The 16,677-nt window shown below is 39.2% G+C and overlaps 1 protein-coding gene across 6 annotated transcripts in view; it reads left to right on the top strand.

Annotated features, from left to right (window-relative positions):
• Positions 1 to 16,677, top strand: part of VEZT (vezatin, adherens junctions transmembrane protein) — a 91,286-nt gene that overhangs the window by 37,580 nt on the left and 37,029 nt on the right. For 4 of the 6 annotated variants that reach the window (XM_084648657.1, XM_084648653.1, XM_084648656.1 and 1 more), the window contains 4 exons: positions 1,224 to 1,313; positions 3,882 to 4,057; positions 6,103 to 6,378; positions 14,181 to 14,330. In XM_084648657.1, coding sequence (XP_084504783.1) covers positions 1,224 to 1,313; positions 3,882 to 4,057; positions 6,103 to 6,378; positions 14,181 to 14,330 — 692 coding nt within the window. The remainder of the gene's footprint in view (positions 1 to 1,223; positions 1,314 to 3,881; positions 4,058 to 6,102; positions 6,379 to 14,180; positions 14,331 to 16,677) is intronic. The other 2 variants (XM_084648652.1, XM_084648654.1) reach the window with 1 other exon arrangement.

Genomic DNA, 16,677 nt, shown 5'->3' with positions numbered 1-16,677 from the left:
TGCTTTCCTCTCTAGTGGTTGCTCCACATATAGGACATAGGCATTTCTGTAGCTCGTGTGGTCCATGTGAAGGTCCACAGCTCACAATCCTGTTGCCAACCCATCTGGTGGCTCTTTTTGTTGTAAATGATGGAATTTGTTTTTACCAGTTTTCTTGTTTAAGAAATGAATTATTGAATTCACACCGTGAGAAAATACCCTTACCATGTTTTACATTTTAAAAAAATCCATTCTTATCTATGATTTACGATGCAGTATGCAACTAAACAGTTTCCACATTTCAGTCATTTGTGACACAATTTGATTGATCGCTTGTATTGCATATTAGCAGGTTGAAGGTTCAGAGGTGTAGTCATGAAATTCATGTAATGCATATAAATATTTTTTAAACTACCTTCTACTAGCTCTACAAAGAGATGTGGAAAGCAGATATACGGTATGCGTTTATAAGCATCTCACTCCATTTTAAATAATTGCAGGTTCAGGCAAGACCTGGTTTCTTTGTTGGGTCATATTTTAAAGAAATACTTGTTGATTATTGGCCTGGATTAGTAGTTATTTCAAATCCATGAGGACAGAGTCTGTCCCTAATTAGAGGTCTACAACTCACAAATGAAGCTAAAAGCCCAGTTTTAAGTTACGTGTGGTGTAGCGTGGAGATAAGAGTATATGATGCTTAGTGCTAATCTGACATGGAGCTTCTGGAACAGTTACTGCAATTGTCATCACTGGGCCTCAGCACCTTCAATATCTGGGTCCACTCGGCCAGCCTCAATCCCTGTCTTCCAGTCGTGACACCTGCATAAGTAAAGACAGCTCCTCATTCTGAGTCCTTTTTTTACATTTGGGTTCCTTAGACCATTAATCCTGCTTGGTTCTTTTCCTATCCTCAAGGAGAGAGGGGTTCTTTCATGCTCAGGCAGCAACTACAACCCTCAGACCAATAGGCTAATCCTAATTACACTTGCTTTAACAATGTAGCACTTATAGCACCTTGGAATGAAGGGGTTAATGAAAGCTTTATTTCACCTTCTATGCTGGCAAAATTTTCAAGTCACCAGAAACAGGTATTCCCTTAGCATACTCTGAAGTTGGACCAGGTAGAGTAAGTGAAAACTAAGTCTCAGGTACTTGGAATTTGATTTATCAAGAGAAACTGAAGCAGGAGTAAATGAATTATTGTTTCTTCTATATTTGTAATTTCAGTTTTTTGTTCCTTTTAGCAAGGCATCCTGTCAAAACTAGCTGAGCTCTTTAAAAGCTCATTTCCTTTTTCACCATGTAAGAAAAAAGATGACCTACTCTACCGATTGGTAAGTAATTACTTTTTTATTTCCTTCCCCATCCCCTGTGTCTTCCTGTTTCTTACACCTTTCCTTGATCTATATTTTGCCTCATTCAGTGCTAGTCAGCAAGACTGACCAATGGGGAATTGACATATTCTTCAAAATTCATCAGTTATTGGGGAACAGTGCAAAGCTCACTGTGTACAACATGAAGGGTTTGGAAATGAAGCATAAAGGTTTTTAAATGTAGATAAGGTAATTTTACCTTCGGAAAGCTTGACAAAAAGTGAAGATGTTATTTAAAATGAAGGAGACTGAATATAGTGTCCTACCTTCTTGATCCAATTCAGCTGTAGAGAAAGTTCAGGACAAAATACCATACCATGTATGTATTGCTTTCTAACAATTAAGATCTGGTTTTAAGTGCAAAGCCACTTGCTTACATCAGAAATTATGCTCCTGATCATTTATATGAATGAGCCTTCAAATTTGTCGCTTGGTTTGCAAGCATCTCTTCCATGATGGAAGCTGGAAAAACACATAGGGCTTAAATCACCCTCAGGCCAGAGCTGAACATGGCATAGAGATTGGGGGACTGAGTTAAAGGTGGCTTCATGCCACCTTTGCATCTTCCCTTTTCTGGGGCATACCTCAGCCACCAGCACAGGTTATAGCATCATGAGGTTGGACATAACTTGTGGCCAGTTGCCAGTGGCCCCCTAGGTTTAACTGCATCTGATAGATTGTAACAGCACCCGGGCACACCTGGTGGGCCCTGTGCACCATGGGTTCCTGCTGGAACCAGATGCATAGGTGGCTGTCTACCAGCCCAGGATGCCCACAGCATTGAAGGAATTACCTGTGGGCCAGATCCACTGGCATTGTTGTCCTTTGAATAAGCCGGTAAAATTGGCATAAAGGAGCCAAGATGCAGGGATGGATTGGGTCCACATTTCCTTTCACTCAGAGACTTGGCACCTGACCTCTCCAGATATAGCAGGACGAACACAGGACAGTTCTTTTATGCCTTCTGTTTTCACTGAAATATGCCGAAATTACATAAGAACGCTGTCCTTAAATACAGCCTTAAAAATAATTGGGAGAATTATTATTATTATTATTAACGCTGTCCCCATCCCTCCTGGAATCCTCAGAGATCTGCCAGTTCCAATCCCAACTCCTCATAATCACCACTTCCTCAGCCTAGGAGGTCAAGATTTCCTTTACAGCCTGGCAACACTGCTCTGGAATTGCCCAGGAGGCAAAGAAAGGAACTCTTCTCCTGCCCCCACGTAAGCTGAGTATGCTACCTCCACAGCCATCCTAGCCCTGTTATCCTGGAAACCAAGAAACTGAGGTAGTTAGCCAACCCTGCAAGATGATGCAAAGCAGTACCTGTAGGATACTGAACAGACTCAAGAGAAGTGTTCTTGAATTCACTTCAACACATAGTCTGCTCTGTAGCTTCCTGCATCAAGTCTTCGCCAATAAAAACTGAATGCAGGAGGGTATAAGATAATACTGAGTATCATTAATTTATTGTTGTTTTATTTTAAAGAATTAGGGCCTTCAAATAGCTATTTTCCTACTGTCTTCATGGTAGATTACTCCACTGAGTCAATGAGAAATACTTATCTTGGCTTTAATAGTACCAGTTGGATTAAAACTAAAAAGATTTTGGCAATGAAGTGACAAACTCCTTGAGGTCTGTTCACAGCTTTTGGCTGCAGAAGAGAAGTATTTTCCCTTTTTACACTTACATCTTGCTTTAGACCACATGCTAATGGTAAATTTTCATTGTGGTGTGTTTGAACACTCTTAATTGAGAAACTTTTGGTGTTTTAGAGTTACGGTTTGCTTCAGTATCTGATTTAAGACTTCAGAGAGCTACTATAGCCGTAGAGATTTTTTTCTTTAAACGTTCTAGTTAAAGAAGGGGAAGTGCAAATGTTTGTGATGGCATTAAAATGATTGGTACCACCCAAAGTTCCTATTAGGTTTGGTAAGTCAAAGGTCCACAGGATCCCATGGTGTTTCATTTGTGGAGTCACAGGTTCCTTTGGAAAGGTCTTGTGGCTCTCTCTTGGAGAATCCCACTGCAGATGGGGAATCTAATTCCAGCCAACTGACCTTTCCTTTGTCAACTGGTCCACAGCCAATTTTTATAACTGACTGATTTGCAATGTCTCTATCTTAACATCTTTTTGTTTGCTAATGACAGATGCTACAGAAAAAAGCTAGATTCATTTGAACACAACAGACTTTTCAGGTTGCAGTTTGACTTCCATTCTGCTGGTAAATTCTAGTTCCTACGCGCATTCCTGTGGAAATACATTCATACAACCTGTAGCATGTTTCCAATTCAGCCACATTGTCCTCATTTAGGACCAGGTTGTGAGTTCAATGCAAGCAACTTTAAAGATGAGATGGCAGAAGTAGTTTTAGAATGAAACACATTTAAGAGAGGTGGTATAGCCAATTGTAGCATGTCTAAAGTGCTGGAGTCTTCAGAACTATAAACCATAAAGTTCTATTATTTTTTAACAACTGAATCTCTACTCATGCTTTCTTTTTCTTTCACTCATTCATGTTAAGGATGTTGGGTTTCGACTAGACTCTCTCTATACCATCCTGCAACAGGAAGTTCTGCTACATGAGGATGTGGAGCTGATTGAGCTACTCGACCCCAGTATCCTGTCTGCAGGGCAGTCCAAGCAACAGAAAAATGGACACCTTCCAACGCTATGCTCCCTAGCAACTCCTAATATTTGGTACTGTCCAGAAAACGCCTATGCCTGTGACTATTTAGATACATTGATGGGGAAACTATCAGCATGCTCTTTGCATAAGAGACTTTACCAAAAAGTTTGTCCTTTCTCCTCTAAAATCTTTGATTTAGATTATTTGACTCCCCTTTGGTCTTCCAGGCCCAGATTTTTTAACTTCCTGGGCACATTTGAAAGCCCATTTTCCCCTCAGACTTTTGAGGAGTGTGTGGATTGAAGGCTGGTGAATAGTTACATGTAGTCCTTTATGTTACATTTTATGTTTTAATTTATGGGATAGGCTCCCCAGAACACATGATGGGCACTATGGATGTTTTGACATATTTTATTAAATAAAGAGGTTGTTTAGTTCTTCAACTTCTAAAGTGATGTTCTGATGGCTTTGGTACATGTCTAGTATAGGCACACTAACCTGGAGACTGGATTTTCTGAGTTGAAAAGTCTGCAGTATTAATTTATTTTTTTTGGTATTTTTAAACAATTTGTTGGAGCCGCTAGCATTCCTGTTTTGGTTTTCTTCAGGCCAAACTTTTATCTTTATTTGAAATTTAAAAAGATACATTTGTATTCCACTTCTAATGTGTCTCAAAAATGAAGCAACAGAGGCAGGTCTGGAGAATTTGCTGCCATATGGTAACAGTGGTGAGGAGAACTAGGAGATGTGAAATGTATGAAAAGTTTCCTAGACTGCATCATACTACTGAGTTCATTACATTTGCATAGCATTCATGCTGCTAGTGATGTAGTCATCCGTGAGAAGTAAACAGGGCAGCAGGAAGTCTATTAGATATAGCAGGGAAGTTACAGAAGGATAATGAATTTCACACTGGTGTACAGGTCTTGTTTATAAAAGTTGCCTGTCCTTTAAGCCTATGACTGTCCTCTTAAAATTAATTTCCTACCCAGAATGTTTGTACACTGCACAATGCTTTCTTTAACCCTGGGCCTCTTCTAAAATCAGTAAATAGTGTGAAAGAATTACGTACTATACTACATTAAAATTGGTCGTCTTATTGTGGATCTCTGTATTCATATCTTTCTGGGTTTGCCTTCCAAGTTTCCTGGAAGCCCAGACAGCATATTTTGTTTCAGAAATACCTAAAGTGTTTTGAAACGTTAAATTGGCATTCCCCAATTGAAATATTGCAGAATTCCAGTTGGGCAAAAATTTTCAAGTTTTTGGATTTTTGTCATGATTCAAGACAATTTTTTCCAAAAACTAAAAAAAAAAAAAAAATTGATCAACTGGAAGTCTGTTTCCCAGTCAGCTCTAATAAATAGGTATGAAGTTATTTGAAGCTTGAAAAGCTTATAGCTTTGCAGAATTATAGATTAAATACAAAGGCCCACATTCTGTTTTCTAATAGACCAATTTTTCTGTCAAAACTTTCAAAAGAAAAATGGCAATTTTGCAAAAAAAAAAAAAAAAAATAAAAATCTGCTTTTGAACATAGCTGAAATGAGACTTTAGCTTCTATCGTTCCAGGTAATTTGAAAAGGTTCTCAGGGCTGCCTAAAAAGATTTCCACAGCCAGCTTTTTAAAAGCTTGTTAGAACTTTGTAGTATGTTATGTCCAGGTTAAATGAGTCAGAATCTGGAAAAATAAAACTGTCATTACTTAGAACGTTTGCTTACCGAAAAGAACTATACCCTTTACCACTGTCCTCTTGAACCTGGAAGTGAAGACCATACATTTCCCATCCACCCTTGCTTTTAATGCTGAGCAATCACATTTTTTTTAAGTCCTATGTTTTAAAGATTGACCTTTCAAATTGATGCATTATTTTTCCACTGGCTGTTTTAAACCAAGAAAATATATCGTAGCTCTATGGACTAATTCCATATATAAAAACACCTAAATCTGCCATTTAGTGATCTTGTTGCTGTTTATTGCTCTCTTAAAAGCCTACATAAAAGTCCATGTAATTAAATGTAAACAACATTGTAGTTGAGATCTCATGACTTTCCTCAGTTGATTAATCTTAGGAATCGGTGGTAGATGAAACTTTGTGTATTCCTTTGTTTGCAGGGATGCGTCTCTGCTGCTTGCCTTTGTCAGTGCATTGATTATACTTCCTTCATGGTGGAATGGATCATTCTGGCTGGTGTGGGGACTAGTTCTGTTTGTCTATGTGATCACACGAGCTCTAGGCACATGGAGGATAGCCAAGCTGCAAATGTCCCTGAGAAAATACAGACTCCAGCTGGAAGAGACAGTGGCAAATAGCCGCGCTTTTACTAATCTTGTGAGAAAAGCTCTGCGACTCATTCAGGAGACTGAAGTCATTTCCAGAGGATTTACCCTGTGAGTCTTTATTTTATTTCATTTTATATATGGATTCATTCAAGCCAATTAAGTATTAAAATTCTATAATGTTATCTCCAATGACAGATGGAATCTGTTGGAAAACATTATACGTTTTAATTTTTTTATTAAGATTGACATTTCTACAGACAAACTTGTGTAACTACCATGATAATTACATTGCAGGTGTTCAAAGTCTGACAGTTCTGTTTAAAAGTGTTCACTATAAAGATTTTCAGAGGCACAACAGCTCTATTATTTGGGCACCGTACTGTCCTTTGTACCTTTTGAAAATCTCCTACACTACTGACAACATAAACAAGTAATTATTTATGGGGAGGAGTAGGGAGAGACAAAGGGGCTCTAAGCCCCTTTAATGAGCAGTTCTTGAAGGGTCATGTAGTATTTTAAAATTATATTTCACTATTTTGATGAAATTATTTAGCATTTTAGATTACCAAAAAATGTTTTCTAACATTATTTTGCCTGCAAGTAATCAGTAGTATTTTATAACAAAAGATTATGTGAAAAGGTATTTCCTTCTGTATGGTGTGCAATAATAATTTTGTTTTCATCACATTACTTATAATCAAAGAAATGCTATGAAAGGTCATAGGTTGAAAATATTGTTTTCACATCTATTGCCCCTCAGACACTTAAAACTCAGAACTCTTTGCCAACAGAATTTGTCTTTTCCTACTTATGGGATTTGATATTCTGATCCTAGTTATTTGGTGTCTACAGTTGAATTGGCTCTTGTATGTTTTCTTCCTGGTTTGGATGAATGAACATTGTGACATACTGAACACGTGTACTGATCTTGAAGCCAACATGCTTGCACCTGTGCATTGTCCTTCCCTTCTATTGTTTTAAGTCAATGTAATTTCTAGCAACACGTTGTGCTTATAGAACTTTGGGTGGAAGAAGGAGGAAAATGCAAAAAATAGTCCAGTCATCTTTTTAAGATCAATAAAATACCTCTTTTTCTCTGCTTTGATTTATGGGATCTGTGTACATTTCTGACTTGAATGCCCTAATATGCACAGAGAACTTTGTTCTGTATTTGTAGACATTATGCTATTCCTACCAGTTAAACTGTATTGTGTTTGAGCACATGATGCTACATTCATGGCTGAAACTGTACCCTACCTAGTTTGAATTAATTTCCTAACTTTAGATGATGAGATACCTACATTATGTTTTGCCAAGGACATATTTTATTATCTTTTTGGAGTGTTTAAGCATGTCCTAAGTCAGCCTAGATATGTTTTCATTGAGCCAGAATACAATTAAGCAATATTCAGTCTTATCTTCACAAAAAAGAATCGCAAAAATAATTTACTATTAAGACTTGTCCAGATTGAGACAAACATCTGATTTTTTTCTTCTAATTTTAACAAATCTGTGGTCTGATTGCTTTTTAATTACATATCTAAAAGTTAGTTGTTTAAAACAATAGATGAGCTTCAAGTTGACTCCTGATCTTATGTCCCCTTTTCTTTAAATCTTAGCCCTGCCTGGTCTACACTGGGGGGGGCTGTTGACCGAAGATATGCAACTTCAGCTACGCGAATAGCGTAGCTGAAGTCGGCGTATCTTAGGTCGACTTACCTGGCCATGAGGACGTCGGCGAGTTGACCACTGCCGCTTCTCCTTTGACTTCTCTTCCGCCTCTCGCAGGCAGGAGTTCTGGAGTCAATGGGGAACGCGTTCAGGGATTGACTTATCACGTCTGGATGAGACGCGATAAATCGATCCCCAATTGGCGGGTAATGAAGACCTGCCCTTAGTAACCTTTAAGAGAGGATTTCTTTTGGTGTGCATGGGATGGGGGTGTGACCCAGGGTAGTAGCCCTCATTGAAAATGCCAAGGTCTGGGCAGGCTGCAAAAGGAGAACAGATACTCTCAAAACTGGTGGTTAACACTGAAGTTAGACTCACCAACCAGTCACAAGCTGTGCTCCTAGTCCCCCACATTGGTTATCAAGAAGCTAAAAAAGAAATCACACAGCCCCCTTTATTGCATTCCAGTTCTCTGGCTCCCAATCAGCATATAGGTCCAGTACAGTGAGAAGTTGTTTAAAAACTCTGCTAACTGTACAAAATGTTCTTTTGACCCCAAAGGGACAGCCACATTATCAGGTCAGTATTAGCTTGGATCTTACCCAAAATATCATGCTGCCAATCAATCCTTTAGTATCTAAAACTAAAGATTTATTATAAAGAAAAAAGAAAGAACAGGAAGAGAGTTGTTAAATGGTAAAACAATCAGATAATACCTAAGACTTCAAAGTCCATATATCAGGTTGTTAACAGTATTGGTGAGTTTGCTGGCTTGAAAGTCCCTCTGGAACACATCCACAGCTCGGTTTGGTCATTGTCCTTTGTTCAGAGCTTTGTTTGTAGAAAAGTTGCTCCAGAAATAAGAAGCAGATTGAAGACAAAATTGAGATGATGCAGCGGTCCTTTATACCTTTTGCCATGTGGCTTGTACTTCCTTTGTCCCAAACACAAACTTCACAGCACATGGCATGGAAAAGCCTTAGCATTCTCTGTCCACAGACATTCCCCTACATGTCTTGCTGACTCATAAGGTGTAGTCCCTGCCTTCTCTCAATGGGTTCATTGTACAGCTGATGTCCATTGAAGGGCCATCAAGCAGGCTTAGTACCAATGCCATTCTGCCTGGGGGGGAACCCAGAAATACAGCATAAGTTTTGAAATACAGATATGCCATACATATCTATAACTCACAATACAAAAGCAATACAAACATATAAACAAGATTATGATACTTGGCAAATCATAACGTTTTCACAGATACCTTACATGGCATATCTGGCATGACTCCTTGCAATTTTTTAATAGTGTCTTCCCAATTCCATGCTGTATCACAGGGGGTTTGAAGGTAACTGAGACAGTACGCTCAATACATGGATCTCTGAAGTAATGGTCCAATATGGACCAAGTCTATGACCTTTATTTTTTTTTAATCCTTAACTAATTCTAGAGTGTTTTCCTCAGCAGGCCTATACATATAATATGCTCTAGAGGAACAGTCAGAAAATTATTTACTTAAGTTAGCACTCTGTATGGTGGTTGTTGCTCCCGATTTTGCTTTGAGCTATAGTGTAGTTTCCTGCTAATAGACCTTAAGAGAAAAAGCTTAATATGTCTTCTAGCAGTAATGTAGTAAAGTAGCTTTAATGTTCGCTAAAGGGAGTCAAGTGACACTGAATATCGTTACAGTAAGTTAAGGGATGTCTTTCTGTGCGATTTTACAGCTCTGAGGCTTAGGAACTTTGCCATTGATGTCAACTGGGTCAGGAACTCACCCTATAAGATGATAGGGATGCTACTGTAGCAATATGTCCCAGTAAGTGCTAAGAACAAAATTTTGGTCATTTGTTCATTGTCTCAGCAACATGAAAGCTCCTGTTGGATCTGTTTTATTCTGTAAAAACATCATCCCACCTTGAATTCCTCCCGTCCAACCTGCTGGAGCTCCTTTACCTTAAGTATTTCAAATGCAACTGGTTATCCTCCATCAGACAGCAGGATGCCTTTAGAGAGAAACATGGACAATGCCCTAAATTCTCTTTGCAATTAGGTGTAGGTGTAGTCATTACCTTTCAAAACAAGATTTTGTTTTTGTTTGTTTTGAAAGGCACTGACTAAGCTAATGAGTTCCAATCAAGTAGTCCTGCCTAGGGTCACTGCTTGGAATTCCTACTAGCTATTGAAAATGCTTCCATTTCCCTGCCCCTTGTAAAATGCAAATTGTAAAAATATATAGTGAAATTCCACTCTTTTGTAGAATGAGGACTATTTATTTGGTTGGCACTTCAGTAATGAGCTTTCCCAAATATTATTATTGCTCTTGCTTGATTCCAATTTGAAATATCCAAGCGTATACTGATGCCCACAGCATCTTTATAGAACTACCACCATGCTCATGTGTAGTAACTGATTTTATTAATATGAGGCAGTATGAGCCTATGACACACAAATCCTATTTCAACCTTAGTTAAAATCTAGCTTGAGACAGAGAGCTTTAAATTGCAGTATCTTATAATTGAGATAGATTTTGGTGTTGTGGAAAAAAGAAAAGGAGTACTTGTGGCACCTTAGAGACTAACCAATTTATTTGAGCATGAGCTTTCGTGAGCTACAGCTCACTTCATCGGATGCATACTGTGGAAACTGCAGAAGACATTATATACACAGAGACCATGAAACAATACCTCCTCCCACCCCACTCTCCTGCTGGTAATAGCTTATCTAAAGTGATCATCAAGTTGGGTCATTTCCAGCACAAATCCAGGTTTTCTCACCCCCCGCCCCCCCCCCCACACAAACTCACTCTCCTGCTGGTAATAGCCCATCCAAAGTGACCACTCTCTTTAAAATGTGTATGATAATCAAGGTGGGCCATTTCCTGCACAAATCCAGGTTTTCTCACCCCCCTACCCCCATACACACACAAACTCACTCTCCTGCTGGTAATAGCTCATCCAAAGTGACCACTCTCCCTACAATGTGCATGATAATCAAGGTGGGCCATTTCCAGCATAAATCCAAGTTTAACCAAAACGTCGGGGGGGTAGAAAAAAACAAGGGGAAATAGACTACCTTGCATAATGACTTAGCCACTCCCAGTCTCTATTTAAGCCTAAATTAATAGTATCCAATTTGCAAATGAATTCCAATTCAGCAGTTTCTCGCTGGAGTCTGGATTTGAAGTTTTTTTGTTTTAAGATAGCGACCTTCATGTCTGTGATTGCGTGACCAGAGAGATTGAAGTGTTCTCCGACTGGTTTATGAATGTTAGAATTCTTGACATCTGATTTGTGTCCATTTATTCTTTTACGTAGAGACTGTCCAGTTTGACCAATGTACATGGCAGAGGGGCATTGCTGGCACATGATGGCATATATCACATTGGTGGATGTGCAGGTGAACGAGCCTCTGATAGTGTAGCTGATGTTATTAGGCCCTGTGATGGTGTCCCCTGAATAGATATGTGGGCACGGTTGGCAACGGGCTTTGTTGCAAGGATAGGTTCCTGGGTTAGTGGTTCTGTTGTGTGGTATGTGGTTGTTGGTGAGTATTTGCTTCAGGTTGGCAGGCTGTCTGTAGGCAAGGACTGGCCTGTCTCCCAAGATTTGTGAGAGTGTTGGGTCATCCTTCAGGATAGGTTGTAGATCCTTAATAATGCGTTGGAGGGGTTTTAGTCGGGGGCTGAAGGTGACGGCTAGTGGCGTTCTGTTATTTTCTTTGTTAGGCCTGTCCTGTAGTAGGTGACTTCTGGGAACTCTTCTGGCTCTATCAATCTGTTTCTTCACTTCCGCAGGTGGGTATTGTAGTTGTAAGAATGCTTGACAGAGATCTTGTAGGTGTTTGTCTCTGTCTGAGGGGTTGGAGCAAATGCGGTTGTATCGCAGAGCTTGGCTGTAGACGATGGATCGCGTGGTGTGGTCAGGATGAAAGCTGGAGGCATGTAGGTAGGAATAGCGGTCAGTAGGTTTCCGGTATAGGGTGGTGTTTATGTGACCATTGTTTATTAGCACTGTAGTGTCCAGGAAGTGGATTTCTTGTGTGGACTGGACCAGGCTGAGGTTGATGGTGGGATGGAAATTGTTGAAATCATGGTGGAATTCCTCAAGGGCTTCTTTTCCATGGGTCCAGATGATGATGATGTCATCAATATAGCACAAGTAGAGTAGGGGCATTAGGGGACGAGAGCTGAGGAAGCGTTGTTCTAAGTCAGCCATAAAAATGTTGGCATACTGTGGGGCCATGCGGGTACCCATAGCAGTGCCGCTGATCTGAAGGTATACATTGTCCCCAAATGTAAAATAGTTATGGGTAAGGACAAAGTCACAAAGTTCAGCCACCAGGTTAGCTGTAACATTATCGGGGATAGTGTTCTTGACAGCTTGTAGTCCATCTTTGTGTGGAATGTTGGTGTAGAGGGCTTCTACATCCATAGTGGCCAGGATGGTGTTATCAGGAAGATCACCGATGGATTGTAGTTTCCTCAGGAAGTCAGTGGTGTCTCGAAGGTAGCTGGGAGTGCTGGTAGTGTAGGGCCTGAGGAGGGAGTCTACATAGCCAGACAATCCTGCTGTCAGGCTGCCAATGCCTGAGATGATGGGGCGCCCAGGATTTCCAGGTTTATGGATCTTGGGTAGTAGATAGAATATCCCAGGTCGGGGTTCCAGAGAAAAGGAAGTTCATCCTCAACACTTTTTCCTCTTGCCTTTCACTGCTGCTACACAGCATGGTCCGGTAACATTTAACAGAGATCCTGGGATGACGTATCTCTGGTATGTTCAGAAACATAGCAAATGATGCTGGTTTGATCTTTCTCAGGAAAAAAGAAAGGAAAAATTCAGTCCTATACATTTGTACAAACTGCTGAGATGAACATCTGACATGGAAACAAATGTTACAAATCACAAAACAACCCTGTTTTTCAAGGCGTTGGTTCTACACAGGTGCATGGGTGATGTGTGGGTGTCTTGTACTAAAGCTGCAAGCGCTTACAATCTTGCTGTGGAGAAAACATTGGTAGCTTTCTGCCTGCTTTCTTAAATTACTCCTTAGCTTCTCCAGACACACTTCTTACAACCCATTGAAGTGTATGGTTTAAAAGACTGAAATGAGAGTTCACCTATGAACGTTGGCAATTGCGTTCAAATAGCCATAGAAATTTTAAGAGCGAATCTGTAACAGATATTCATTTTAAGGTTCCAGTGAAAACACAGAACTGGACAAACATATTAATTTTGCTTTTGTAAAATTGCAAGCTAGTGCAGTTTTTGCTTCTTTTATAATGAAAAATGTTTTACATAAAATTTTATTTGATCATGTGTAAGTATTACTCTTGTATGTTAATATGGTGTGACTTTTTATAGCTAGTGTGTACAATGTTATTTTAATAAATACCTTTCACATTATTAAGTATACTGTACACTAACAGAAGACTAGTCTGTACTAATTATTTTGGTTTTTGCAACTTAACATGCAAATATTTAAAATTCACACAGGTGCACTTCAGTTTATTTACAGAATAGATAATTTTTTATAATGGCACTTTCTTACAGCGCTCCTGCAGTCTGTTCCCACAAGCAAATAACACAGTGACACACTGATATGCATATATATATATATATGTTGAGATGAATGTATATTTTAAAATGTTAGTATATGTACGTGCATTTCAGAATCTTTGCTTCATTTTGTATTTCTAGCTGTAACAGTGCCACAAGAATTTCTGCAGTCTGTAGTTTTTATGGTAAATTGTCCTTCTACTCAAAGTGGATAACATTCCTTATGCTGATTGTGGGGAGGGGAATATAGATTAATCTAAATAGATAGCGGAGCACTGCCGATCTGCAAAATCATGTGTAAGAGCTAAGGAATTAGTTTCATGTAGAGAGGTATGCGTTAAATATATGTATTTTTAAAACTTACAGTGGACTTCTGTTCAGGTCAGAGTTCATTAGCCTTACAGTGTGTCTGATCCTGTACAATTGAGGTCCATAGGAATATTGCCATTGACTCCAATAGGAGTAGGATCAGGAACTTTACTGAGTTGTTGTTCTTTTTTCATTTAAATTTTTTAATGAAATGTATCACTCATGCGGTAAAACTTTGTTGCTTTAATTATATGTATTGACCCATTATAAAAAAGGATTGTCTTTTGTAAATAAGGGATATGAAAGTGAAATTGATGTATTGTCTTTTTTAAATTCTTTAGGACATCTGTACAGTTGTATCACATTTTACTTTTCAAGTTTGCTTGACAGGGTCAGTGCTGCTTGCCCATTTAATAAAGCTGGACAGCATCCTAGTCAGCATCTCATTGGTCTTCGGAAAGCTGTTTATCGATCTGTCAGAGCCAACTTTCGAGCTTCAAGACTAGCTACTCTGTACATGCTGAAAAAATATCCTTTTTGTAAAAACCCACAAATGCAGACACTTATGAATGAATTATCTATCCATATAGATGGGATGCTTAATTGTCCTAATGAACAGAGCTGGCACCAGTAGAAACTTGTGGTATCTAGTTAAATATATGTAAGAAGGAAGGGAAAGAGCTGCAAAGTGTCTTTTTTTGAGTTATGCTTGAGATTGCACATTCTTAAAATATTTCACTTTTGTGTCATTGTGCAATCTAAGATAAGAGTCCTCTACAATGATTTGCAAACGTGTGCCTTTTGTGTGAATATTGATATGTGTGATTCAGTCCTTTCCCTGTCATTATTGCTCTTCCCCAGCTTTATTTCCCTCCTTCCAAAATAACTTTTGTCTCAATTACCTGCCCTCTCATTTTGTGTCTCCATTGCCATATGTAGTCTCCAGGTTAAAGGGTAAGTGATTTCCTATTTCATGAAAGCTGAATGGCACTGATGCAACATAGGTTAGTCAAGAGGCACACTGAACAGTGAGGATTTTCTACTTCCAAAATTAAATGCGGCACTTCTCACAACCAATTCAAACTCTGTTTGCCAAAGCGTGAACCCATATTCCATTGAAAAAATAGCAGTAGGGTTACTTGATGGCTGTGCTATATCTGTGCCATAGCTGGGAAAAATATCAGAAATGCCAATGTATTGCATTCAAATATATTTGATTATATTTCTACCTCCCCAGAAAAATCCCAAGCTTGGAAACAAATGTGCATGGTAACACTGTGAGAATCTGTCATTACCAATTATTATATTTTCCTGGAATATGTGGTTTGGTTAATATTGATAGCACTCCTGCATATGTGTGTGTGTTTGTGTAACAGGTGTCGGGATACTCCAGTTCAAAGGAAATAAGTGTTTGTTCGTGGATCATTTATCTAGGGATGTGAATCCTGCTTTTGTGCTCAAGACATCACTGATTCATATCCTGAGATAGCCCTGGAGAATAGATTTATTTTCTGTATATGGGAAGGGAAATGTAACCAGTCGTATCCGGAGTGACTGAAACAATTTTATAAAAGTAACTTCAAACTCTGGATTGGATATAACCAGAATAACTTTAGGGAGTGGGGAAGAGAGCTGAAAATGGGAACAATACATGTGGTCTTCTCAGAGATCCTTCTGTACCAGAGTGTAAAAAAAGCATGCTCAGTATTAGATACTAACTGGTGTAAAGATCAATGGGGTGGGAGAGAGGGTTACCTTCTACAGAACTGTTTTGGTTTGGATTAGACTGGATCCACTTCAGCAGAAGGGTTGCCACCCTCTTAGCTTCAAAACTGGAAAAGGTGGTTGAGTAAGCTTTATATTAGGAAATGAGGAAGAAGGAAATCTTTTGTTTAACTCAGAAGATTTGGCATTTACTTTTGCCTTACTTTGTATGGTTTTAAGATGGAGTTTGTCCGGTAACAAAAGATAAATAGATGGCACAGCCATGGAAATCATTAGCGAAAAGCTGGACAAAATAAGTGGGTTTTGAGGAAGGATTTGAAGGCGGTGTGTAGGGATGCTTGACACACAGGTAAGGGATATTTTGGGCCAAGGGAGCAGCGTGGGAAAAGCACAAAGTTAGAGTGCAGGGAGCACAGACAGCATGTAGGTCATAGGAGTTGAGATTTAGGAGCAGTTGGATCTGTGCAATGTATGAAAAGTGAGAATAAGAGGGTTGATTTTAGCGGGGGAGTTAACACCCACCAGGATAATTTAAAGAAGCCTGAGGATTGCCCCAAGTTACTCTGGCTTGCAATAGACCCTACTGGCTGTTGTGTCATCCGGGGATTGCTTGAATGTAGCGCATTCCAACCACAGCCTTCCCTGCCCTTTTCACTCCTCCAGTATTGGGGAGTACATAGAGCTGTCTTCATCAGCAAAGGGTTTCCTCTTATTATGGGATTTTCAGCTGCTTACTTAGGACAGCTTTAAGGGGCCTTTTGTGCCACCAGAGTGGCCCACAGCAGAGAAAGGAAAGATTTAGAGGAGCTTGACTGTGTATAATTAGGGAATGATGTGATGAAATTAAGGAAAGGAATTACCGCTGAATATTAGGAAAAGTTGAAATCCAGATTTTCACTGCTACAAAGAACAAAATTGGGGTTTTAAAAAAAATTTCCTACAGAAAATCAGACCGTGCATTACACTGTAGTGCCTATAAGCTGTCCGAGTATGATTTAATCCGTATTTAAAGGTGTTTATTGTGAGCACTGTGAAAGACAGGAACTTAGTAGTACTATTGATGCAATATTTACACCACTTATAGCAATCTAATGTTCTTTTTCTTAGAAAAACATGCTTAACCTTTGGCATAAAGTTTCAAAAGATCATT

The sequence above is a fragment of the Lepidochelys olivacea genome, assembly GCF_965140295.1.
Source record: "Lepidochelys olivacea isolate rLepOli2 genome assembly, chromosome: 1".
Taxonomy (NCBI): domain Eukaryota; kingdom Metazoa; phylum Chordata; order Testudines; family Cheloniidae; genus Lepidochelys; species Lepidochelys olivacea.
The sequence above is the reverse complement of the archived record's forward strand: the minus strand, read 5'-3'. Positions and strand labels throughout refer to the sequence as shown.